The 25,768-nt window shown below is 37.7% G+C and overlaps 1 protein-coding gene across 1 annotated transcript in view; it reads right to left on the minus strand.

The window, feature by feature from the left end:
- Positions 1–4,909: 4,909 nt before the first annotated feature.
- FAM210A (family with sequence similarity 210 member A) overlaps positions 4,910–25,768 on the minus strand; it is a 39,482-nt gene continuing 18,623 nt past the window's right edge. The window contains exons 2-4 of the mRNA XM_044243680.1: positions 15,486–16,002; positions 10,721–10,832; positions 4,910–6,274 (exon numbers count right to left, since the gene is read on the minus strand). Coding sequence (XP_044099615.1) covers positions 6,041–6,274; positions 10,721–10,832; positions 15,486–15,961 — 822 coding nt within the window. The 5' untranslated portion in view covers positions 15,962–16,002 and the 3' untranslated portion in view covers positions 4,910–6,040. The remainder of the gene's footprint in view (positions 6,275–10,720; positions 10,833–15,485; positions 16,003–25,768) is intronic.

Consider the following 25,768-nt stretch of genomic DNA (forward strand, 5'->3'; position numbering starts at 1 on the left):
ACCAAAGTTTTGATTACTTGTTCTCGAGTATGGATTTAGGTGTTTGAAAACAGTTACTAACAGCATTGCCAAGGTCAACCTGGATAGCAAGACGCCAGCATCAACCGGCCTTGAAACCTCCCTATGTCGCCAGCTGAGGGAAATGGAGCTGGACCATGAGAAATGAAGTAGTATCTCCTTCTCTAGCCATACAGGATATAACAGGATAGCTACCTTTCCCCCTTCCTACTACTCTAAAGAGAAAAGGATGAAAATAGTGGACTGTGAATGAATTGAAGAAAAATTAAAGATTAAAAGCCGAAAAGAAGGCAGGCAGGCACCAGCAGAAGAGAGGCAAAGAATGTTAATAAATTGGCTTTGGCTCCAAAAATACAAAGAATTGCAAAATACCCAAAGCTGGGACTTACTTTATTTTTTCATGCCTGGCACAAGAGGATAAATTAAATAAACTGGAAGTTGAGATCTGAATTTCAGACTCAGCTCTCCCATGCCTTTCTTCAACTAAAAATATTGGTTTCAGTTCTAAAATGACCTGCTAAAAGCAAAATTCTATATAAATTCTCTGCAAGCCTGGGGTAAATGACTCAAAACTCCTATTGATCTAAAATGCTTCTAAAATAATGTAGTTACTAAATGGTCTAGATTCCTCAACAAAAGTTGCATTAGATTTTGAAGACAAAAGTATCTGATGATATTTCCAACTTTTGGGGGAAACCACTGAGACTTGTCCCTTATTTCTGAACCAAAAGAAGTAATAATGTGAATTATGAACCACCATATCCTATATCCTCTTTAATAGAGGAATAAGTGCCAGCTGGTGGAGTACCATGGCAACCAAGCCCTGCAATTCCATCTCCAGAGGGTAGCTGGAGGGCAGTCAGAGCCATCCCTATTTGAGCACTTCACAGACACTCACGTTTTGCGCCCTTAGCACAAGGAGAATGAAAGCAGCCGCTGTTCTTAGAGAAGTAAAGCAATGGAGAGAGTTAAGTCACCATATTAAGTATCCAAAGAAAAATACTGATTCAGATTCACTAAAACACAAACTAATCAAAATGTGCTTCAATCATTACAGAATCTTAAATCTAGTACTTAGAGGTTCATAAAAAGTAATTACAACTTAAATATTTGTGTATATAGAGAAAATGCTGTATATTCTTTAAGAAGTCAAAGTTAGCTTTAAGGCGCTCAAACATCTAATTGGTAAAAAGGAAGATACAGATTTGCCATGATTTTATGTCATATGCTTAGAATGACATTTATGGAATTATCAAAACAGAGTGAAAGGCTTTCGACCATGTATTTGATTAAAAAGTCAGGGAACTGCGTTTACTGACCCACTCTTTCTGAAGCTGGGCCATGTGGACCTGCCCATTAGAGGCAGACAGGGAGAACTGGCCTGAACCACATGGAGAAGCAGGCAAGCTTGTGTGCACACTCCCAGTTTCCTTTCTCACTTACGAGTTTTCTTTTAAATTGACCAAAATCCAAAACAACAACAAAAAAGCTGGACAGACGGAGGGAGAGGGAATGAAAGAAGAAAGGTTCTACGCAAGCTGCCCTTTCAGGAAGAGGGAGGAAACGCTTTGGTAGCCAGCATGTGAAGCATCTTTTAACTGTCCTGCAGCTTCTGCCCTCACGGACCGTGCTGTCCCAGAGAAAGCACAATGTGGAACAAGTGTACTTTCGTATTACTCTTCTTGAGTGCTCCCATCTGCAAAGAGAAACCACATGCTTCCTTACCGTGGCTGTCCAATCAAGTCATCAGAATAAAGAATGGGCTAAACATTATACTCTGCCCTGAAGGTTTCCAAAATCAAGATGCATTCTTCCTACTAAGATCATGCTTATGAAAATAGCCAGATAATTGCCACAAGATAATTATGATCTGTAATTATTATTGTTGGTGATTGTCAATGATGCACAGGGAAGAATACAGCTTGATTTTCAAAGCCTAACCCTGAAGAAGCAAGACAATCAAAAACTTGTTTTGACTAGTTAAAATGAACCAATGTGACACAGAAGTCACAAAAGAAAAATCTCACAGAGGGGGGAAAATATATCCAATTGGCCTGAATCAGCTTTTCTCAAATACAAGTTACAAGCTCAAACTGCAGGATCTTTTAAGAATCAGAAGGCTAGGCCAAAATTCATGGCTGAAGATGGGTTCTGGAAAGGAGTGGGACCCCAGGCCATTCTAGTCTCTAAGGAAGAATGAAATCTGGAGTCTGCCGTACCTTTAGGTACATAGTACAGCATCTTGTGGGATCCCATTTAATGCTAACTGGATACCACATGACATACAGATGGACAAAAGAGACTAGACAAAGGTCATATTTGCACAGTGAATAATTAAAAGTACCCACCTTTAGTTCTATAGATTTCTGGTTCAGGTTGTTCAATTCTAAGGTGGCAGAAAGGCTCATACTCTTCTATTTGAATACTCCTGTGCTAATTCGCTCTAGGCCAATATGATTTGGTGCATTTTAGACTATGGCATGAATAGTCAATTAGGCTGTTAGTTTTCAATATGGAATAATACTCCAACTAACTTTGGAAACATTTAAACAGTTTTCATTTAGGCCTTATGGACCCAATTTTGAAAATTTCAAATAAATGAAGATCCCCATTTCAAAAAACGAATTGCTAACAGAAGATGTATTTATCTACATTACCATGAAAAAAAGTCTTTTTCAGAAACATATCTCAGGGTGCCTGCATGGCATAGTCAGTTGAGTGCCCAACTCTCGGTTTCTGCTCAGGTCATGATCTCAGTGTTGTGAGATCGAACCCTGAGTCAGGCTCTGCATTCAGTGGGGAGTTTGCTTGAGATTCTCTCTCAGATTCTCCCTCTGCCCTTCCTTCCCGCTCTTTCTTTCAAACAAAGAAGTCTTAAGAAAAAGAGAAATGTATATGTCACAAACACATTTTACAAGAATGGTATTTCAAAATTATAAGGAAAGATGCACTTTTTCTGTCTCGGTTGTTAAAATCACCTTCTGTCCATTTCATTAGCATCACCATATTCCACCACACACAGCCCTTGTTTAAAAGAAATCCTGGGACTTAGCCTGAACCCAGGGGAAAGAACACAGAGTAAAGCTAGATATGCTTTTCGCCCAACACATCTTCTGCCCAAACTATTAAGATCTTTTAAATTCCTGGAATTACCTTCTAAGATCACTCAAGTAGGGCTGTAAATAGCTCCATTTGACCCTGGGGCATGAAGACTACAGGTATCTTTCATTTGTAAATCAATGGGGGTATATTCTGTAATAAGAAAAATATAGAAGATTACATTTGAAGGCATAATTTCATTACTGGGGGAAAGAGAATCTCAATATATCCATTCTTTTTCTCCTTTGTTGAAATCTGAACAGCATCCCACTATATGTCACAGATTCAGTAAAAGATTGTTTTTGGTACATTAAAAGGTTGGTTTTGCTATTATTTCTGAATAAACTAAATCTTTTGCCTAACCTGTTTTTCATTTCAATTGTGAATTTGCTGAGCAAACTGTATTCATCACTTTATGTAAGTTAAATCTCGGTCATAGCTCTTTCTTTACCCTATCAACACATCCTACTTAAAGACAGACATGCATATCAGACTTGGGACCCTGCTCTGCCTCACTGCTCAAAGAAGGTAGTGGCAAAATAATCCAAAGTATAAAGTTGACTGTGAATGAAATGGAGTTTACTATATATAGCAAACTATATATATTTACTGTGATATATATATGAGTAATATATATAATCATAAATAATAAATAAAATAAAAATATTATATAATCATAATATTAAGTAAAATTATATTATATAAATATATATTACATGAATGTGATAAAATATATACTTAATTATTATTATATATATTACTCTGACATATTTAACTTATACCCATTACTATATTCTGTTAGCCTGCTATTAATATTTCAAACAACACAGGTATCCCCTTTTAAGCCATTTGTAGCTTGCCTTAAAGACCAGGTTAGCAATATGCTAACAACAGCATTTGATAGGATACAAATATTCCTGAAGCCAAGTAATGACGAAAGCACTCGCCTCTTCAGAGAATACTTTACTAGAGAATTTCAAAGCACATATCAGCAACTCACTTTCTATAACTGGAAAAACGCAATAACAAAATTGGAAGGTAACAAAACTCAAATGGTGGACAGTCAGGAAAAGTAAATTTTAGTCTCAGGATTATTAGTGACTACTAAGAAACCAAATTTTAACCCTACTGGAAAATATGCCCTCTGTAATATAAAAAGTAAATTGTTTCAGAAGCGCTTCATGTAAGATGTTAAAACAAAGGCATAGTCTCAAGTGGTTAAAAAAAAAAGAAAGAAATTTGTTAATATTTTAGCATTTAGTATCTACAAAAATGTGAATAAACAAGCAAAAACATGGAAATGGTGTTTAGACTTGAAACGTGCTGTCAACCTGGAATCATGGCTTCAGCTGTGTATCAGGAGACCAAACCATTCTGACTGATCAAGAGTGTGTGTGGCAAAGCAACAGTGGGCCCCTTGGCTGCTCTGCCCTGCCCCTCCCCCGAAAAAAGCATTAACTTGTGAAGTGTTCCAACATAATGATTAGATGTATCAAATGCAAACATTTTTTTCTTTTAAATTATTCTCTAAATTTGGCCAAACTAAATATTTAGTACAAAAATCCTGCCCAGCAGCAGTGATTCCCTACCAGAATGCTTCTGGAAGTCCCTCGGACATTCTCCTGCCTTATCACATCGCTCAAAACAATGATAGGTCTAGAAAGAGGCCATCCTGTCTTATGAATATCAACTCGAGAATTAGAACTGAAGTAAAAGTGGTTAGAGCAAAAGAAACGGACACATACATCCTCAAACATACAATCACGGCAACTCACATCTGACAATGGCGGAATTTCATTCCAAGCAGATAATTTAATGACAGTTTTGCTATTAAAAAAATTCAAGTAAAATGCTCAGGCATATTTCAATATAAGGGGAAAAGATACTTCAGGATAAGGAAAAAAACAGCTACAATTTAAGAATTTACTGCACAATGAAATCAACATTAACTCTGAAACAGACACTGAGAGTGTTGGCCTGTGGAGACAAAGGCCTGCCACATGGCAGGAGTGAGTCGGCTCTGGAACAACCTGACAGCACCTTCCAACCTCCCACACCTGCATCTGCTCGAGAACCGCAAACCTGAGTCATGGCTTAAGGATATTAGATTTCAACAGTGAACTTAAGGTATAATATTGTTCTCACATTTCCTCTGAAAAAGAGTTGGAGAGAACACAAATGATTCAAAGTAGAGGTTTATGTTTTAGGTGAAAAAGTACCATAGATACATGTATTTGCTTTTAAAAAAAAAACTGATTTTGACAAGCTTTGGGTAAAAATCATTTTTTAAAGGGTCCATTTTTCACTTACTAACCAATACATCTTATTTACAGACATACGACTCAATCTTTATTTAACTTCCTTCATATAAAATGTGTATTTTAACTGGTAGAGATAACTGTTATATACGGTTTTTACAGAAACACTAAATATCCTCTTATTCACTGGCAGTTGTGATGATAATATTGGTCTCCACATTAAGAAATGAATAGTTAAAAGCTCAATGAATAACATAAAGATGAAAACCCAGTATTAACACCCTGCCTAGGGCCACATCAGTTATTCAAGGAGTCAACTGCTCCATGGGCTGCAACAAAACACAAAGCAAGTATGATTCTGAAGACCCTGAAAAAAGAGCTCTGACTTACGAAGACACAAACCACTGCTTAATGCTGCTACTGGTGTTAAATTCTTATACTCGGTTCCATTTTTCTTTTCAAAAAACACTAATTTTTCTAGTAATATTCAACTTTAAAAAGGTATCTTAGGTCTTTAACCCTCAGAGAACTGGCGTATTTAGGCAACTAATCAAAAAAAAACACCAAAAAACAAAAAACTAATCAGGAGCATGTATGTATCTTTGTCCATAGTTTCCAAAGGGTTAAAGTGCAGAAATTGTCTATCACCTGTCATATAAGGCACCCTATTCCATTTTTTTCTTAAAAGAAACTTTTCCTTTGGTTTCCTGTAATTTTTCAGTGAGTCTATCCTTTGTTTCTTCCATTTTCTCTGTGAGAAGCTCCTTGGTCTCTTCCATCCTGTCTTGCAGATATTCCTTGACAGGAGGCGGTGTCGACATGTAGCCCCGACTACGCAAATACTTCACAGTGAACGAGGTTCCACCCAAAGTCACAGTATATCGGGCAGGTGTTGCAATCTAAGGAGAAAAGCAAACACAGGCGGATCAAAGGCTGATCATGCCTATCGTCTTAGCAAAAACAATTTGAAATTTAAATTTTTAGTAATAACCAAACAGTATAAATTACTTTACTGCTTCACCAGGCTAATATAGTTACAGCCTATATGGTTTTCCCTCCTAGCAAGGGATCTTCTTCTGTAAACACATTTTACAAACACCTGTCACTTGGACACTGAGCCAAGGATTACAGGATATTCCCAGTAGAAGCACTGAAGCCTGGAACCACGTGCTAGTGAGCCTTAGAGACAGGCACCATGGGAAATGAGAAAGATGGCTCGGGGCCAACAACAAACATACATACGTTTCTCGTCCTTATAAACCCTGCTAACCTGTGGATACTGCACATGTAGAACTAAACCGGAACCAAACTACTTCAAATGGTGAGAGGCAAACATGGGCAAAATGTTTCTTCTTTACTGAATTTAGTTTAGTTTCACTTCCAAATCCCTTTGACTTTTCCAGGCCTTATGCTACCTTCTCATTACAACCCACCCTGGGTCTGGAATTCCAACTGGGAACTTCCATGAGGCAAAAGTAAGTAAGTGAGTGAGTGAGTGAGTGAGTGAATAAGTAAGAAAGAGTGAGTGAGTAAGTGAGTAAGTAAATCAATCAATCAATCAATCAATCCGTGCAGGCATGTACAGGTTTAACTTTGACCAGAGATTTAAGGACCACAGGTTAATACTAGATGAACTGATCCAAGAGCAACACAAATGCAGACCGCAACTGTATCACATTCTGATAGCTTCAGTATAAAATTCAGTACCAAAACTCTTTGAAAGAGCCGCCTATGCTCTCCATCTCCACCTTCCCTCTTCATTTTCTCTTAATTTACTCTAAGCCTTCACGCCCACCTCTCATCAGTCACTGAAGAGGCCTCAGAGCCATCAGAACTATGGAAACAGCTTCCCCCTCTACTCCTTGGAGCATGTCCTGCCTGGCAGTCATGCCCCCGCTGCCCTGGTTTCCTTCCACTTCAGAGGCTGCCCCTTTACAGTCCTTCCTCCCCATTCTTCTTCCTGTTGCCTACCTCTGAACACTGTGGGGCAGTATTGAGCCCTTGTACTCCTCCATCTACCTCATTCCCTTGGTGGTCTTATCCAATTTCAAGTCTGTAGTGCCACCTGTACATTAATGATTCTTAGATTTCCAGACTGAGCCTTTTCCCTAAATTCCAGTGTATACAACATCTAATTTATTTACAGTTGCATCTCTAATAGGAGCTCAAAATGTCATCTGTTCAAAACTGATCTCATGATGTTCAATGGTCCCACCCCAATCCTGCTCCTCTCAAAGCTGTCTGCATCTCAGGAAATGGCAACTCTATTCTTTCATTTACTTATCAGAGCATGGGGCGGAAGGGACAGAGGGAGAGGGAGAATCCCAAGCAGACTCCCTGCTGAACAGGTAGCTCCACATGGGGCATGATTTCATGAACCTGAGATCATGACCTAAACTGAAATCAGGAGAGAGACACTTAATGGACTGAGCCATCAGGACACCCCCACTGCACAAGCACAGAGCCTGACATGGGGCTTGATCCCATGATCCGAGATCATGAAACCAAGAGTTGGAAGCTCAATGACTGAGCTACCCAGGTGCCCCGCAACTCTATTATTAAATTGCTCAGGCCAAAAACATACACAATAGCTTCAACTCCTTTCTCTTGCATAATTTATATTCAATCCATTAAAAAAGTCCATCAGCTCCATCTTCAAAACACATCCAGAAGCCACCTACATGACTTACGGGCTCTCCTGCTACCACCTGGGTCCTCCCACTACCAGCTCTTACCCATACCATTGCAATAACCCCTCCTGCTCCATCTCTGGGCTTCTTGCCTTTGTTGAGCTATATATATGGACTGTTCTCAACATAGCAGCCAAAATGATTTTGTTAAAACACAAGTCAGATATTCAAAACTGCCCAGTGACTTTCCATCTCTTCTGAGTAAAAGCCAGAGTGTTCATAATGGCCCGTAAGGCCACCCTCATCTGGCTGCTCTATTACCTATTGACATTCACTCATCCCAGCCACACCACCATGCTCCCTGCTCCCTCCAATACTCCAGGTACCCTGCAGCCTTAGGACACTATACTCCCATTTCCCCTCCTTGACCTTGAATGCTCTTCTTGCATACAACTGCCTGATTAACTCCCTCCTTCCTGGAAACCCTGCCTCTGGGGGAAAAAAAATAATAAGAAAAAAAAATGCTCCAACACTTGCTGGTTTGTTCTTCCTTCTTAGCACTTAACATCACCTAAACTCCATGATGTGTGTGTGTGTGTGTGTGTGTATGTGTGTGTTTTAAAGATTTTATTTATTTATTTGAGAGAAGTGAAAGAGAGCATGAAAGAGGAGAAGCAGACACCCAGACTCCCCGTGGAGCTGGGAGCCTGATGCGGGACTTGATCCTGGTACTGCGGGATCATGACCTGAGCCGAAGGAAGTTGCTTAACCAACTGAGACACCCAGGTGCCCCCCACCCCTTTTTAAGATTTTAATTATTTATTTGACAGAGATCACAAGTAGGCAGAGAGGCAGGCAGAGGGAGAGGGAGAAGCAAGCTCCCTGCTGAGCAGAGAGCCCAATGTGGGGCTCGATCCCAGGACCCTGAGATCATGACCTGAGCTGAAGGCAGAGGCTTTAACCCACTGAGCCACCCAGGCACCCCAGTGTGTGTGTTTTAACTTTACCTTCGTTATTTAACTGCCTCCCACTACTATGCCGTAAGTTCCATGAGGGCATGTATTTTGTACCATTTTATTTAATTACAGTATTCCCAGTATCTAGAATGGCACTTGGCACAGAACAGGAGTTCAACAAATTTTTTGTCAATTCAAACAAAGGTACACTTCCAGGACAGTGCTAGGGGGCTGAGGACTGTGTGCTAGTCAGTGTCCCAAGGTCACACTCCAGGTGGTTTTTCCTCTCTTTGCCACACCTCTTTTTGAAGCTTTGCCTTACTGAAGCAATAAATCTCAAGTGTTCGTTGCTCCACCTGAGAAACCATGGGTGACAGAAAATACCCAGGAGAATCCCCTGCATATTTCCCACCTCACAGAGGAACAGTGAGTGGGAAGGAACACTGCTGACACTAACCTACCTACGTGTACAGGTTCATTGTTTCAATTCCCACGTAAGAAACATGCACTGAGCACTGATGCACCTACAAAGCACAGTATCTGGCACAGTGAAAACACAGAGAAACAGAACATGACTTTGAATTCCTAAACACGTAAAATCCACTAAAGAAACCAAATGATAAAAACAAAAAAACAAAAAAGCCCTGCAAAACTAACCCCAGACCATGACATGAACTATAAGAGCTACATACATGTTATGGGAGCATAGGATAAGGAGTGATTATAATTAAGGAAATGGCTTAAATCATCATGATACTTTGACTTATTAAGGTAAATTACACACACTATAACTAGAAACTTGATCATTGGTAAGTTTATTAAGTTTTAATGTGGAAAACTCAGCACTTAGGCTTTAGTCCTCTAGTTAGAATCAAAATAAAAATGGAAATCTCCCAAGATTTCTGAGGATTTTAATGAGGATGAAAATAAAATGTTACCTGTACTACTATAAAACCATACTTCTAAGTATTTTTATTACAATTAAAGTAAAATAAAATAAAATCTAGTTTCCAAACGTTTTCCGTTTTCTTTCTTATGATGAAGATATATAGAACTTCATAATTATTTGTCAACTGAGAAAAGTAAGATTAATATAGCTAAAATCCACAATTTATAGTGAGTCTTCTCTTCTAAAAGAAAGACCCATAGATGTAGAAACTGCTTATAAAGATGTTGGTGCCTCAACTCCAGAGAACAGCTATAGTGGACAAACTTCTAAAATGAAACCTATATAACAGCTACTGAGTCTATGGTTTATCCCATAAAACAATCTGAACTAAGCTTTACTATTTGACTTACCAAGTAGATGAACTAATATAAACAGTAAAATAAATACTAAATATAACCAACAAGTCATGGATCTCTGAATAAGAACAATTAAGATGCCGTAAGGGGGAGAAATGTCAAAAAGATAACTTCTGGAAATTCAGAAGTCTCACATTTGTGTCATCACAGCGGGTTAGGAATGATCTACCTATTTTCAAGTCACTTCTTTCTAAACCATCATTTTAGTTATTCTTAAAATTTAAACTTAAAAAAATATAAACTGGGTGTGGTGCATAAACAATGACTTTTGGAACACACACCAAAAAATTAAATTAAATTAAAAAAATATAAACTTTAGCCATTAGACTATGGTACTTTATGTGGTATTTTAGCTTACAAAAAATTACTACTGGGAACTAACATGGAGTTTTATGAGGAACTGAGCCTATTATTGGTTAAGTGTGAAGAGCAACTCATTTATACCAGTACTTACCTTAAACAAGGCATATGCCGTTAGTGCATTTCCACTCTGGGAATTTTTCAGAATGTTTACTATGCTGTCAGGTAACCCAATAAATTCTAGAAAAGGAACGACATTCACTCCTCTAAGAAAGAAACAAAATTATTTATATATTTATACATCACTCCTCTAAGAAACAAAGTAACATACACACACACACACACACACACACACACTATTATGTCTGTATACATACAAACTTTAAGGGATATATATTTTCAAAAAGTTTTCTGAAAACACCAAAACAAATTTTGTTTAAAGGTCACTTATGCATTGTCAAGAACTGTGATTTAACTCTAGAAGAAAAAGTACAGAAACATCAGTGTTACACTGTATCTTACTGTTTGCAGCTTCTGCTTTGCTTCTGTACATGGATATATGTCCCTAATTACCATATTTATAAAAATAGAAGGGCCTAGCAGAGTAAAATTAATAGCTTTAAATGACAAAAGAGAAGGAATGACCTGAATGATTTACTTGGTCTTCATTTCCCCAACCAAACACTACTTCTTCAGAATGCTCCAATTCAAACTTCAAGACCTAAGCTTTCCACCTCTAAAATTACATGTCAAACTATATTGCTGTAAAAGCAACATTATAACAGTACTTATTGTGTTATTATACAAAGAATAAATGATTCTATGGGTTTGATGAAAACTTTAATTATTCTAAGTGGATGTCTCTATTCTATTAGCAGGCTTAGCAGGCAGGTAAGAAGCAATTACCATAAACTGCAACAAATTTTTGGATGGAGGGAGAGAAGGCAAAGAAAAGTCTCTAATATGAACTGTTAAGCCCTAATTTACTTTTAGTTTCCATGATTAGCAACATTTAGCTATACTGGCATGTGCTCTCTCACACTCTCTCCCTTTATCACTGTGTGTTGTCTTATAGACACTAACCCTTCACCCCTCACTCAGAACAAGGTTCTTGTTCTGTGCTTTTCCTACATAAAGATAACTATCATATTTGGGAATTTTAAAAAGATTTATTAAATTTTTAAAAAAGGGGGAATGGGGGAGAGGGACACAGAAGTTCTTAGCATGAGCCTGAGATCACAACCTGAGCTGAAACCAAGAGTCAGATGCTTAACTGACTGCACCACCCAGGTGCCCCCATATTCAGGAAATTTAACATACACAAGAGTATATAGTTAATACATAATATATTATTTAATATTAAAATTTCCTGAATTGTTCATTCCAGTATGTCCCTTGTCACTATCCTGTCATTTCTTTCCTGTCTCCTTTCCTCTAGAAGTGATCCTCAGAACTTTTTTGAGAAGGAGGGCATGACATCTTTGACACTGAGATTTTTGAAGTTTCCACACCAGTTAGCAAGGGAACCCCTCCATTTGGATTTGTCTGTTTTTTCCCTCCTGCTCAGGTTCAGGTAAACATTTTTAAACAGGAAAACTGTACAGTTAATTCTGTCTCAGTGTATCACAACAGAAGCCACAGGATGTCAGTCTGTCCCATAGCTGGTGTATGTGTGACTCACGGTTAGAAGAGGGTCTACAGGGCATGTCACTGTATAGGTGCTCCTTCTCTTTGTAATTAAGAAAGGGAATTGCCTAGATCCATTACTATTATAGATAGCTGTATTCTGTATAACATAATAGCTAGCAAATCAATTTATTTTTAATATAAAAAAATTCAGTTAATTGGGGACATTGTCCCTCTATGATTTCACTATAATACTCTGGAATCAGGGACTACTCTCAAGAACATATGGCTGATCATCATTAAGGAAAATTACGGGCCATCCACGAAAGGAAAGCAGGTAACTGAAGGTTCTTTAAAAAGTTAAAAATTACAAAACTGACTGTAAGTCCAACCTGGTTTCTTCTTTCTCCACCATCAGTTCCTTTTCAAGTCTCTTAGATAACAACAGAATCCCATTAAAGCAAAACTTAGTATTACTAGGACTTAGCTATTCTATGGGTCTAATCAAGTCACTATGCACCATTAATATCTTATCACAATATGCTAATTATATCTTCTACAACGAATACAATTATAAAATTATTTTATCACTCACCTAGCCCAGTATGTAATTTAAAAGCAATCATGAAGGGGAAACAAAAGACAAACATGTGGCCAAAAATTAGATACAACTGAGTGATTTAGAAAAAAAGAACTATCATAAAGATCAAATAATTACCTCAGACACCTTGCACAAGTATCTTTTACAAAATAAAGGAGCAAACAACTGGTTCTAGTTCTTTATTTTAGTGATTTTTGTATTTTAGAAAGAGGGAGAGAGAGCACATGAGCGTGTGCCGGGAGAGCAGGGGCAGGGGGAAAGAATCTCAAGCAGATTCCCAACTGAGCACAGAGCTGCACATTGGGCTCGATCTCACAACCCCAAGATCATGACCTGAGCTGAAATCAAGAGTCAGACACTTAATCAACTGAGCCACCCCAAGTAGCCCAGTTCTATTTATTTCTAAAATACTGATTTGATGATTTGACTATTTTAAAGTAATAATAACTTCCATTTCCTTTGGAATTGCTAAATATGAAACACTAGTGAGGGACTGATTTCAACAGTAATATCCACTTGTCACTTTTTACCCTGAAGCTTCCATGGCCTCACAGAAATCTTTGCTTTACAAATGCCAGCTCTATGACGTTTCAACTGATGCAGAAATACACAAGGAAAAAAGTACATTCACAGTAAGAATACAATGCCGTAAAAATCAGGCAACATTTTGCCTCAGAATGGATCTGTAACTTTAGAAACCTGAGGCCTAAAACACAAGGCATCTAACTATAGGAACAAAACCATCATCACAAAGGTACAGTTATCAAACAGAGAATTTCTGGTCAGATTTAAGATCTCTACAGGGTTGTGTCACAGAGAAGGGGCAAAAGGAGCATTGAGCCCAATGCGGAGCTCAAACCTAGGACCCTGTGATCATGACCTGGGCCGAAGGCAGCCGCTTAACCGACTGATCCACCCAGGCGCCTCACTAAGGTCAGTTTTGAAGACTTCTATAAATATTATACATGCGCAGAAAAATGTCATTAATGAAAAAGATAATCCATAAAGTGTACGTATACAAGGATCTTCTGTAAAGAATGGGACAATTCTTTTTTTTTTTCATCAGTCTAAACACTTAAGTTTTTTTGTTGCATTTTCTGTGACTGCTGGATCTTCTCTCCCTCCCCCACACCCACCAAGTACAGATACACATGCTGATAAACAGTTGCAAACAAATGGTATGTAATGGGTATACTGTGGGGGAAATGTACAGAGAGGCTCTTTCAGGCCATTACAAATGATAGTCCCCAAATGCCAAGTTATTTATAAAGAGAAAGACACAATTCTTAAAGGATAAGGATACATAACAAAGAAGGATATAACTGAGGAAGAAAATGGAGAAACAGATGTGAAGGGAATCAGAGCAGCATCAACTACACAAGCTAAAAAATCCTTTCAGAACTTTTGTAAAGAAACACTTCTAATCCCCATGTTTTCCAAGAATAAGTCTCCATTTCATTATCTTTTAATTTAGTAAAAAATAACGTTTTCCCAAGGAGTGAGCCTTATATGCAAAACTAAAATATCTTATTAATCTATCAAGCCATTAAATATAACCAAACACTGAAAATCGATGGACTTCTGCAAAGAATAAAATCATTCTAGCTCCATAAGGATTGAGTCTACTAAAACTCAAAGAGGGGTTCACTGTTCCATTTCACTGCGCTCAGGATGGTGAGCTCACTCAGCTCTGTCATGCCCAGGCTACACAAGAAAAGCCCACAGGACACATTCAAAGGAATAGGCAGACTTCGGAACGCCTTAATTGCTAGTGGCAGAAACAAACTGGAAATCATTGGGATCTGTTTCAATGTGTACCCTGCTCTTAAAACATTGTAAATAATAAACTTACCTTAAAAGAAAGGAGGAGTATTTAACAAAAAAAAAGGTGCATTTAGATATTCTGTGTTTTATAATACCTTCAGGCTAGGCCCACCAAATCGGGCCTAGCCTGAAGGTATTATTTTTTGGAAGTTTATTTTAGTTGTGATAAGAACACCTAACATGAGATCTATGCTCAATTTTTAAAGTGTCCAACAAATTAACTTCTGATCAGAACAAAAGACCTTACCTTGACACATTATCAGCCGTGGGTAACACTAAAACATGAGCCTGCAATTTGTTCGTTTTTGTATCTGTAACAGATATTAGGCAGGCTTTGGCAAAAAACATGATACCAATTTCCCACCAAAATCATACATAGGGCAAAGTAATAGATATCTTTTTACATTCGTGAACCCTTTAAGAAATACATAAGTATAGAACTCAATAGTGCTGCCAAATTTCCGAAATCTCTTATTTCTGTGCCATGCTAAATGTTGACAGACAAGCATAGTGATGAACAGCAGGGGCTTTGAAATAAGACTCCAAAACATCTGGGAAAAAGCTAAGTTGTTTTGACTTATTCTCCCTTAATCTCATCAATATAATGGGAATAATCACGCTACCTACTTCATAGAGTTATGAGGATTAAATGAAATGGTACAGATTAAAATTTTCACATAATGCCTGCTATGAACGGCAAGCAAATTTAGCTACGAAAATGTCAAAAACAGCTATGAAAAGCAATCACACTCAACAGTGAAAGACATTAAAGCATTTAAAAAACTATTTAAGGCTTTCATTACTACAATTAAGAAGATTAACATTCTGATAAAGCAGGGAAAGGTGCTCAACACAAGCAAAAACTTACTTTATGGCTGCATAATAAAATGTTCCAAACCAAACACCAGAAGTTATTAGATGCACTGGAATCAAAACTTTTCCATATTGTCTAAATGTTTTCTTAAATCGTTGATAAAGACTAATAGATTTGTCTTGCAAAGGATCAGGTTCTTCCTTTTTTTCCGAAGGAGTTCCAGGGGATGTGGCACTGGATGACAAAACCCTCTTGGATAAAATATCTTGCTCCCACTGTTTATGGCGAAGGACCCCCGGCTGGGGTGGATGAGCAATGAATGGCTTCCTTTCCTTTGCAACACACGGGACAGCAGATAAATGCAGCCATTGTTTTTGAGGGTCCTGTACCAAAACTACTCTGGATTCAGCTTTATACAAATGTAATGGTCCCTTTATGTTTCGACAGTGTCCAAAAAGACTGGCTTTATGTGGTTCCACGCATGTCCTATGTGCCAGTCGGAATACAGACCTTGGTACATTCCATTGCATTTTGAAGAACAGTGATTGATGGATTTCAGCTTCTACAAAGACTAGATTAAAAAAAAAAAATCAGATTATACCAATTTCCATTTTAAATCAATCCTCTTAAAAATAAATCATTAACTATTAGGAAGTAAAGGACAGACATTGCCATCAAATCTATAGAAATTAATGTTAAGGTGTATAGTTTGAACATACCACAATTTTAAAATGTTACTAAAATATATTTAAATATGATATAGTAAACCAGTCCAACAGATATCACTAAGGGTAATATTTTGAGGGTATTTTATTGCTACAAAAGGGATGTCTGTAGGGCTTCTGTTATTCTACAAGAAAGCCGCGTAGCATAATGGGAAAACAGTAAGATCTAGAAGCAGAAAAACCTGGGCCCTCATATAACTGACTTTAAACTTCAAGCCCAAGTTTACTAGTAAAATAAGGATTACTTCACAGGGTTGTTACAGAAAACATGAAATTTCTGATGTAGACGTGCTTTGTAAACTAACAAGCATCAACTAACTTATTATTTCAACTGTTAAGTTCTGACAAATAGTTGATAGAAGTACCTTTTTTTCTATAATGCCTTTCAACTATATTGTGTAAAATTGTAAATCACATATATTTTTGGCTGGTGAGGAGACACACTTTTTCAGATAGCTAAACTTTTTGTCAAGACAGTATAATGTTATTTTAAAAGAATACAAACTTTGGAATAAGACAGACCCAACTGAGGTATTATTTTGAGCAAATTTCTTAGCTTCTCTAGGTGCAGGTTTCCTCACTATTAAAACAGAATTATGGTATGCATTACTATACAGGAAATCAGTTCCCTTCCCTTAATACCAGGCAGTTCTACCTGACCACAATCTCCACCCCTCTCCCATCAGCTACCTTACTGCTTCTCCTACATTGTGAATAGATGTTTTTGTTTTTTAAACTATACACTAGTCAACAGCATATGAGTTAGCACCCCAATAATTCAGCAATCCAATAAATATGGGTATTCCATTTTAATGAATATTTGTTATCTGGGGTACAAAGTTGTCTGTCATTATATAAAAATATCCATTAATGAATTGTCCCTATATAAAACTAATCCTCTGACTCACTCTTCCCTAAATAATAGTTAACATTAGCTCTTATCAGGCTCTCACAGATAATCCAACAACACAATGCAAATAAATTATGAAAAGAAACTGCACATCTTGCAATAATAGGCTCCCAAGAAACCTTAAAGGTGATACTGGAGATTGCTGCAATGAAAAGCAAAGTCAATGACAAGAAACAATTTGAAGAATCAGACCAGTTAACAACCAAAAAGAAAAACCGCAGGAATGATAACAAGTGATTTAAATAATGACTTAAATATTAAACAACTAAGAAAGGCCACAGAGAAAAGTGATTAAGTACTTAATTACTTTTACAAAACTGACTAATTTGTTGTGAAAGTCAAACATTAAGTAAAGGTCATGGTCCTTTGTTACAATCCATGCCTATGCTGTTTATTTCCTACAAATATATGCTATGTCTATTCCAAGGGGGAAGAAACATCAATTGGTTATTTATTCTAAGAAATAGCTGCACTGGGATTATAACCTAAAATTTGTCCAATATAACATTTGGATTCATTGTTTTTTTAAAGATTTTATTTATTTATTTGACAGACAGAGATCACAAGTAGGCAGAGAGGCAGGCAGAGAAAAGGGGGAAGCAGGCTCCCTGCCAAGCAGAAAGCCTGATGCGGGGCTCGATCCCAGGACCCTGGGATCATGACCTGAGCCGAAGGCAGAGGTCTAACCCACTGAGCCACCCAGCTGCACCTTGGCTTCATTTTTTTTTTTTTAAAGATTTTATTTATTTATTTGACAGACAGAGATCACAAGCAGGCAGAGAGGCAGGCAGAGAGGGTAGGGAAGCAGGCTCCCTGCTGAGCAGAGAGCCCGATGCGGGGCTCGATCCCAGGACCCTGAGATCATGATCTGAGCCAAAGGCAGAGGCTTAACCCACTGAGCCACCCAGGTGCCCCCCTTGGCTTCATTTTTTACAAAAAATACCTTTCAAGTATTTTACCACGAATCTCTGGTCTCTATTTTAGTTGCACTTATTTTGAGGATTTTCTCCAGCACCATTATCTTTGAATTATTCCTGTCCATGGCTTTAATGCAGGTGTTTTCTGAACTCAAAAGTCTTTTTTTCTTTTAAGCCTATTTCCTTTACAAGGCAGTTTCCCAGGAGATGAAGTTCCCAGAAGGCTTTCAGATAATTAGATTATTATATGTTTGTGTTTATGAATAAATTAAAGGAAAAAAAATTTAAAAAAAAAAAGCCTCTTTCCAAGCATCCAGTTTGAGCCCCTTCCCCTGGTTTCCCCAACTACCCCCTACCATTAAAAAAAAAAAATGTATCCTCTCTCACTTCTAATTGACTACTGAAAAAAAATCCTTACTGAAATATTTATTTGAAAACATACATTTCCCTCAACTAAGCTGTAGAATTCAATGACTTATAGTATATTCACAGCTGTAAAACTATCCCCCCAGTCTTAGACCATTTTCATCACCAGAAAGAAATCCCATATCCGCTCGCAATCACTCATCATTCCCTCCCTCTCCCAGCCCCAGGCAACCACTAAACTATTCTCTGTCTCTCTATATCTATCTATTCTGGATATTTCATTTAAATGGAATCACAATATGTGGTCTCTTGTGACTGGCTTCTTTCACTTCATGTAACAGTTCACAAGAGTCACCCCTATATTACCTCTTGAGCTGATATTTATCTTGGTTTCCTTAGAAACCAATCTCTGGGCTAGTGGTTTCCAAAACTGGCTATGCATCAGAATCATGGCAGGTTGGAGATATTGAGGGAAAACAAAGGTTGTTTGAAAAACCAGATTCCTGGTCTCCATCCAGACCTAATGAATCCGAATCCTGTACAGCAAGGTCACACCTCTCAATATGAATTTAGGGGTCATTTCTCTAGGCCCAGCAAATGGCTTCAGTGCCAGAGGCAATGTGGTGGCAATGCTGTTATCCACCATCATCATTGTAAGATGTTTTTGAGCCCCTATTATGTAGTAGGTGTTATAAATCTTATGAAGGAGGGACTACTGTCACCATTTTGCAGTTGAGAACACTGAAACACAAAGAGGAAATACACTCAATAGGTGAGTGGAGAAGCTGGGATTCAAACCTAGTCGTTAAGCTACATGGCCATTTCTGGAAGAAAGAAACTGTGCCAATTTTCAGTAGACTAAGATATATAAGACACATGATAAAAGTGCCCTACAAAAACACAAGGCCCAAGAAATTAAATTGTAACTTAAAGTTAACTTTTAAATTAAAAATAAAAATTAAAACTAATTTTAATGACAACATATTGGCAATGACCACAATGTCTGACAGTACAACCCAAGACTTCCAAAGGTAATCAATCATAATACTGTTGAATACACAGTAAGACATTAGATTTCAGGGAACAAACCCTCAGATGAATTCAAGTAAAAGTAAATGGTAAGTACAGACTGATTAGTATCATACATACTCTGGAATGAACAGGCTTCAGGAAAAATAAAACCTAGGCCTCACAGCTAGCGTCGTGTATAATGGCTTCAGCTCACTGGCAGCTTCCATTTCTGGATTTTATCAGTCTGCTCATATTTTCAATTAAAGAGAAAAGTTTTTGGTTATTGGTCAATGGTGGAGGTGTCATTCCTCATGAACTCTACTTAGACTGAGTTTGTAATACGTAGGCAGGATGAGTAGACCTGAAGAAGGTATGAATGAACAGGCGTCTATTTCTGATATAAATGGAGATCTGGAGTGATGAACAACTTAAACCTCAATTTCTTCCAGTGAAATACAGTAATTTCAGTAATACATTTTTAAATCGTGAGATGTAGCTTATACCAAAAGTTGCCTGTTATTTTCCTGCCTCAGCAGTTTGAAATTTTCATATGTGTAGATGAGGCAGTGTTCTAAACTGCTTAATGCTTCAGTTATGGAAATAAATGAAAATGCATTACTAGACTCAAGTGAAGTGACAAGATTACATTGCTTGTTGTGGCTATCCTTTTCCACTTTAGCATTATGTCATAAAGGTCTTTAACAGGGCAAGTGGCTGGCATATGATTAATGGTGCCTAATTCTCAGTATACAAACTCGACCCTGTATGGTTAGGGGCATTACGAATAATTTCTAAGTAAAGCCTGATTCTGTCATGAATAATTTTCATGAGCAGGCAGTAGAATTTAAAAACCGAGAGCCTGGAATCCGAGGTCAGACTGCCAAGTTCACATCCTAAAAATAAACTATGCACCATTTGGACATGTTAATTAGCACCCTGTGCCTTGGTTTCCAATTTGTAAAACGGGGTTTAATAATATCACCTACTTCAGAAGATTGTTATGAGATTAAACTACATACATGTAAAATTAGAAAATGAGGAGTATATAGCAAGTGCTCAGAAAATGTTACAAGTTATTATTATTCTAAGGTTGTAAGTAAACAAAGTAGTCTGTTGCCCTCATTCATAGTGAAACAACAAAGATCAGTGTCTGAGCTGAAAGGAGATTATAGAGGATAAATACTTGTCTAGGATGGTTCTGACAGAAAACTTGGAAAACTACATGAAACTTTACTCAATCAATCCAATAATATCCACTCCAAGACCAGGCATGAAAAAGGAGTTAACACACATGTGTGAAAGTTAGGAGCTTCTCCACAGCAATTCTGAGGCAAAGAGAAGGTGAAGACATAGTGGTCAAGAGTAAAGGTGTAAGGCTTTCAGTTGTGGAATGAGTATGTCACAGGATTAAGAGGCACAGCGTAAGGAATACAGTCAATAATATTGTAGTACTTTGTATGGTGACAGATGATAGCTACACTTGTGTTGAGCCTAGCATAATGCATAAACTTGTCAAACCACTACCCTGTACACCAGAAACGAATATAGCATTGTGTGTCAACTATACTCAATTAAAAAAAAAAAAAAAAAAAAAAAAGGGAAAGAAAAAGTAAAGATACAAGGAAGCAATGGGAACCAAAAGAAGAGAAACCAAGTTAAAGGAATGGCAGAGAGGAAAGAATGCACTGGAAAAAAAGTCAGTGAAAAAGCACAAATGTTAGAATGCTGTTGGAATCCTACAAAAGGTATATCCTAAATTTCCAGTTCTATAAGGCAAAAGAATGAGTTCATGAAATTCCTAACCAAACCCATACTCCTCAAGATTATATGAACACATTTCTGTTCCTCACAACCTGGACGCCCTGGAAGCCTAAGACATTGAAGCAGCACTAGAAATACAATAGCTGAGTACATAAGGAATAACTAATTTATATGCTATTCTTCTATAAGAAATAAAAATACACTAACTAAAAAGTTAGAGAGATTTTTTTTTAAAGATTTTATTTCTTTATTTGACAGACATAGATCACAAGTTGGCAGGGAAGCGGCAGAGAGAGAGAGAGGAGGAAGCAGGCTCCCCGATGAGCAGAGAGCCCAATGCAGGGCTTGATCCCAGGACCCTGGGATCATGACCCGAGCTGAAGGCAGAGGCTTTAACCCACTAAGCCACCCAGGTGCCCCCAAAAGTTAGAGAGTTTAAACAACCAATTCCAAAAGCAAGACTGAGTCTCTACTGTATGAATCCAAACAACTTTTGTCAAACAAAACCTTATTTGGAAGTTCAATAAAAATAAATAAATAAATAAAAGCAAAGTTGCTCAGGTTACAGCAGGAATGAGAGGAATAAAGTCTTCTGGTTTGTCCTCACCCCCGCTAGTCCATGGGCCACTGTGCCACACATGTCCTAACTGTGAAAACAAAATCACAAAGTGGACAAATTCTCTGTAAATAATGGTCTTACTTCAACTGCCATTTTCCTGCAAGTTACATCACAGGCACTAATTCCTTCTGATGTCCCTGAGTCCTGCAAGCTAAAGAAGAAACTCCACTGAAAACATAGATATTGGAATCTTCTTTTTTCGTTGTGGACTCTATGTTCCTGGAGAACAAGAAGTTTGTCTTAATTCCCAGCAGTTACAGGGACTAGTGCAAAACCTGGCATCTAGTGGCCAATCTAATTCAGTTCCGTGAATGTCAACAATCTGTCGGTTTTTAAAAGACTCAATTTATCCGTAAAAATTACTTCTAAAATCAATGTAGCATCTTCAGCTTGAGAAGTTTTTTTTTTTTTTAAAGATTTTATTTATTTATCGGTGGGGAGGGGGGAGCGAGCACACGCAGACAGAACGGCAGGCAGAGGCAGAGGGAGAAGCAGGCTCCCTGCCGAGCAAGGAGCCCAATGTGGGACTCGATCCCAGGACACTGGGATCATGACCTGAGCCAAAGGCAGCTGCTTAACCAACTGAGCCACCCAGGCGTCTCCAGCTTGAGAAGTTTTGAGGACTTAAAAATTAACCCTGTAAATTTAAAAAAACTAATTTGTTAGGAGTTTGAATGCAAAAGGTAAACAACATAGAATGTAAACAGAATGGAAATTCTAAGAATCAAAAGGAAATGCCACAAAACAAAAACACTGTAACAGAAATCAACAATGCCTTTAATGGATTCGTGATCCACAGAGCCAAGGAAAGAATAGGTGAGCTTGAAGGGAGCCAAAAGCAATTTCCTAAACTGAAATGCAAAGTGGGGAAAAAAAAAACCAAAAAACAAAAGCCCTCTCCCCTGACAAACACCTACAAAAATACCAGAACAAAACACCCAAGCATGTGCAACAACTTCAAAAGGTATAAGATACACATAACAGGAAGGCCAGTAGAACAGAGAAATTCTTTTCTCCCTTTTCAACTAGTTTCCTATCTTATCAACCCTTTGTTTTTAAGTTACTTTTTAACTTTTATTTTTTTACAACTACAATTTATAGACATATGCTTCATTTTTGGTCTTTTTTCACTTTTCTACTTAGATATATATGTAAGTTTTTCATATGTGTGTACATATATGTAAGTTTTTCCTCCTTTGCAATTTTGGGATTTAGTGTCTTCTAACACACAGGCCAAAATTTACTCAGGAACAAGTGGATCACCCTGTTCCGTCCATCCTGTGAGATAATATTCCACCTTCCTTTTTTGTTTTGTTTTTGTTTGCTTTTCTGTTTTGGTTTCTGATCTCTTTGGATTTCTCTAGTGTGTTTTTTGATTGGGTTGTGGTGAATACTTTTGACTCTGCTCATTTGCTCATCCATTCTTCTCTGGGCAAAATGACTAGAAGGAGGAATTCACAACGAAAGAACGAACCAGACATAATGGTTCTCTGCCACAGACCTAATTGATATGGACATAAGTAAGATGCCAGAGCTGGAATTCAGGATAACAATTATAAAGTTAATAGTTGCACCTAAAAAAAAAAAGCATAAAAGACACTAGAGAATCTCTTAGTACAGAAATGAGATCTAATCAGGCCAAAATTAAAAATGCTATAACTGAGATGCAGTCTAAACTGGATGTTCTAACAGGCAGGATAAATGAGGCAGAAGAAAGAGTAAGAAGATAAGTTAACGGAAAGGAAGGAAATTGAGAAAAAGAGAGAAAAATGACTAATAGCTCACGAAGACAGGCTTCAAGAACGCACTGATGGCAAGAAACATACCAATGTCAGAATTTTGGGGGTGCCTAAAGGTGAAGACAGAGAGAAATGACCAGAAGGTTTATTTGAGCAAATCACAGCTGAAAACTTCCCTAATCTGTGGACGGAAACAAGCATTCATGTTCAAGAGGTAGAGAGGACACCTCCCAAAATCAATAAAAACAGATCTACACCCCAACATGTGATGCTCACAACCTAAAAGCAGCTTTAGACAAGAGACTCTTAACCTACAGAGAGAAGAATATCAGATTAACATCAGACCCAACCAAAGAAACCTGGCAGGCCAGAAAGGGCTGGCATGATATATTCAGGGTACTAAATGAGAAAAACATGCAGCCAAGCCTTTAGCCACCAAGGCTGTCATTCAGAATGGAAGGAGAGATAAAGAGCTTCCAAGACAGACAAGAACTAAAAAAATTTGTGACCACTAAACCAGCCCTGCAAGAAATACTAAAGGGGATCCTTTGTAAGCAAAGACAGAGCCCCAAAGTAACAGAGACCAGATAGAAACAGAAACAGTCTACAGAAACAGGGGCTTTTCAGGTAATACAATGGCCCTAAATTCATACTTTTCAGTCGTTACTCTCAATGTAAATGGGCTAAATGCTCCAATCAAAAGACACAGGTTATCAGATTAAATAAAAAAGCAAGACCTACCCATATGCTGTCTATCAGAGACTTATTTTAGACCTAAAGATACCTTCTTGAAAGTGAGAGGGGTGGACTTATGCTAATGGACCTCAAAAGAAAGCTGGGGTAGCGATCCTCCTGTCAGAAAAATTAGATTTTAAACCAAAAACTGTAGTAAGGGATGAAGAGAAACACTATGTCACATTTAAAGGGTTTATCCAACAACAACAAAAAAACTAACAATTATAAATATTTATACTCCTAACTTCAGAGCAGCCAATAATTATTGTTTTTTAAAAATTTTATTTATTTATTTGATAGAGATACACCAAGAGAGGGAACGCAAGCAAGGGGAGTGGGAGAGGGAGAAACAGGTTTCCAGCTGAGCAGGGAGCCTGATGTGGGGCTCAATCCCAGGACCCTGGGATCATGACCTGAGCCAAAGGCAGACACTTAATGACTGAGACACCCAGGCACCCTGGATCAGCCAATTATATAAGCCAATTAATATCCAAATTAAAGAAGCACAGTGATAATAGAATAATAGAAAGGGACTTTAACACCCTTATCACAGCAATGGACAGATCATCTAAGCAGAGAATCAACAAAGAAACAAGAGCTTTGAATGACACATTGAACCAGATGGACTCTGTAGTTCTGTATAGAACATTCCATGCTAAAACAACAGAATACACATTCTTCTCAAGTGCACACCGAACATTCTCTGGAATACATCACATACTGGGTCACAAATCAGATTTCAACCAGTATCAAAAGATTGGTACTATTCTCTGCATATTTTCAGAACACAATGCTTTAAAACTTGAACTCAGTCACAAGAGGAAATTTGGAAGGAACTCAAACACTTGGAGGTTAGAGAGCATCCTACTGAACAATGAATGGGTCATCTGGGAAATTAGAGAATTTTTAAAAATCATGGAAACAAATGAAAATGAAAACATAACTGTTCAAAACCTCTGGGATACAGGAAAGGCAGTCCTAAGAGGTAAGTACACAGCAATACTAGCCTTTCTCAAAAAATTCAGTAAGTCCAACATATACAAGCTCAACTCACAACAAAAGGAGCTGGAGAAAGAAGAGCAAACAAAAGGTACACCAAGCATAAGAAGAGAAATAGTAATGACAAGAGCAGAACTCAAAAAAATAGAAACTAAAAGAACAGAAGAACAGATCAATGAACTTAAAATCTGCTTCTTTGAAAGAATTAATAAGATCAATAAACACCTAGACAGACTTATCAAAAAGACAAGACAAAGGACCCAAATTAATAAAATTATGGAACCTCGTAAACTACCAAAACTGAAAGAAGAAGACATAGAAATCCTGAACAGAACCATAACCAGCAAGGAAATTGAAGCAGTAATCAAAAACCTCCCAACAAAGGGTTCTAGGGACAGATGGCTTCCCACGGGAATTCTACCAAACATTTAAAGAAAAACTACTACATAGTCTTCTGAAGCTGTTTCAAAAAATAGAAATGGAAACAAAACTTCCAAACTCATTTCATGAGGTCAGCATTACCTTGATTTGAAACCAGACAAAGACCCCATCAGA

The sequence above is a fragment of the Neovison vison genome, chromosome 3 (genome assembly GCF_020171115.1).
Source record: "Neovison vison isolate M4711 chromosome 3, ASM_NN_V1, whole genome shotgun sequence".
Classification (NCBI taxonomy): Eukaryota; Metazoa; Chordata; class Mammalia; order Carnivora; family Mustelidae; genus Neogale; species Neogale vison.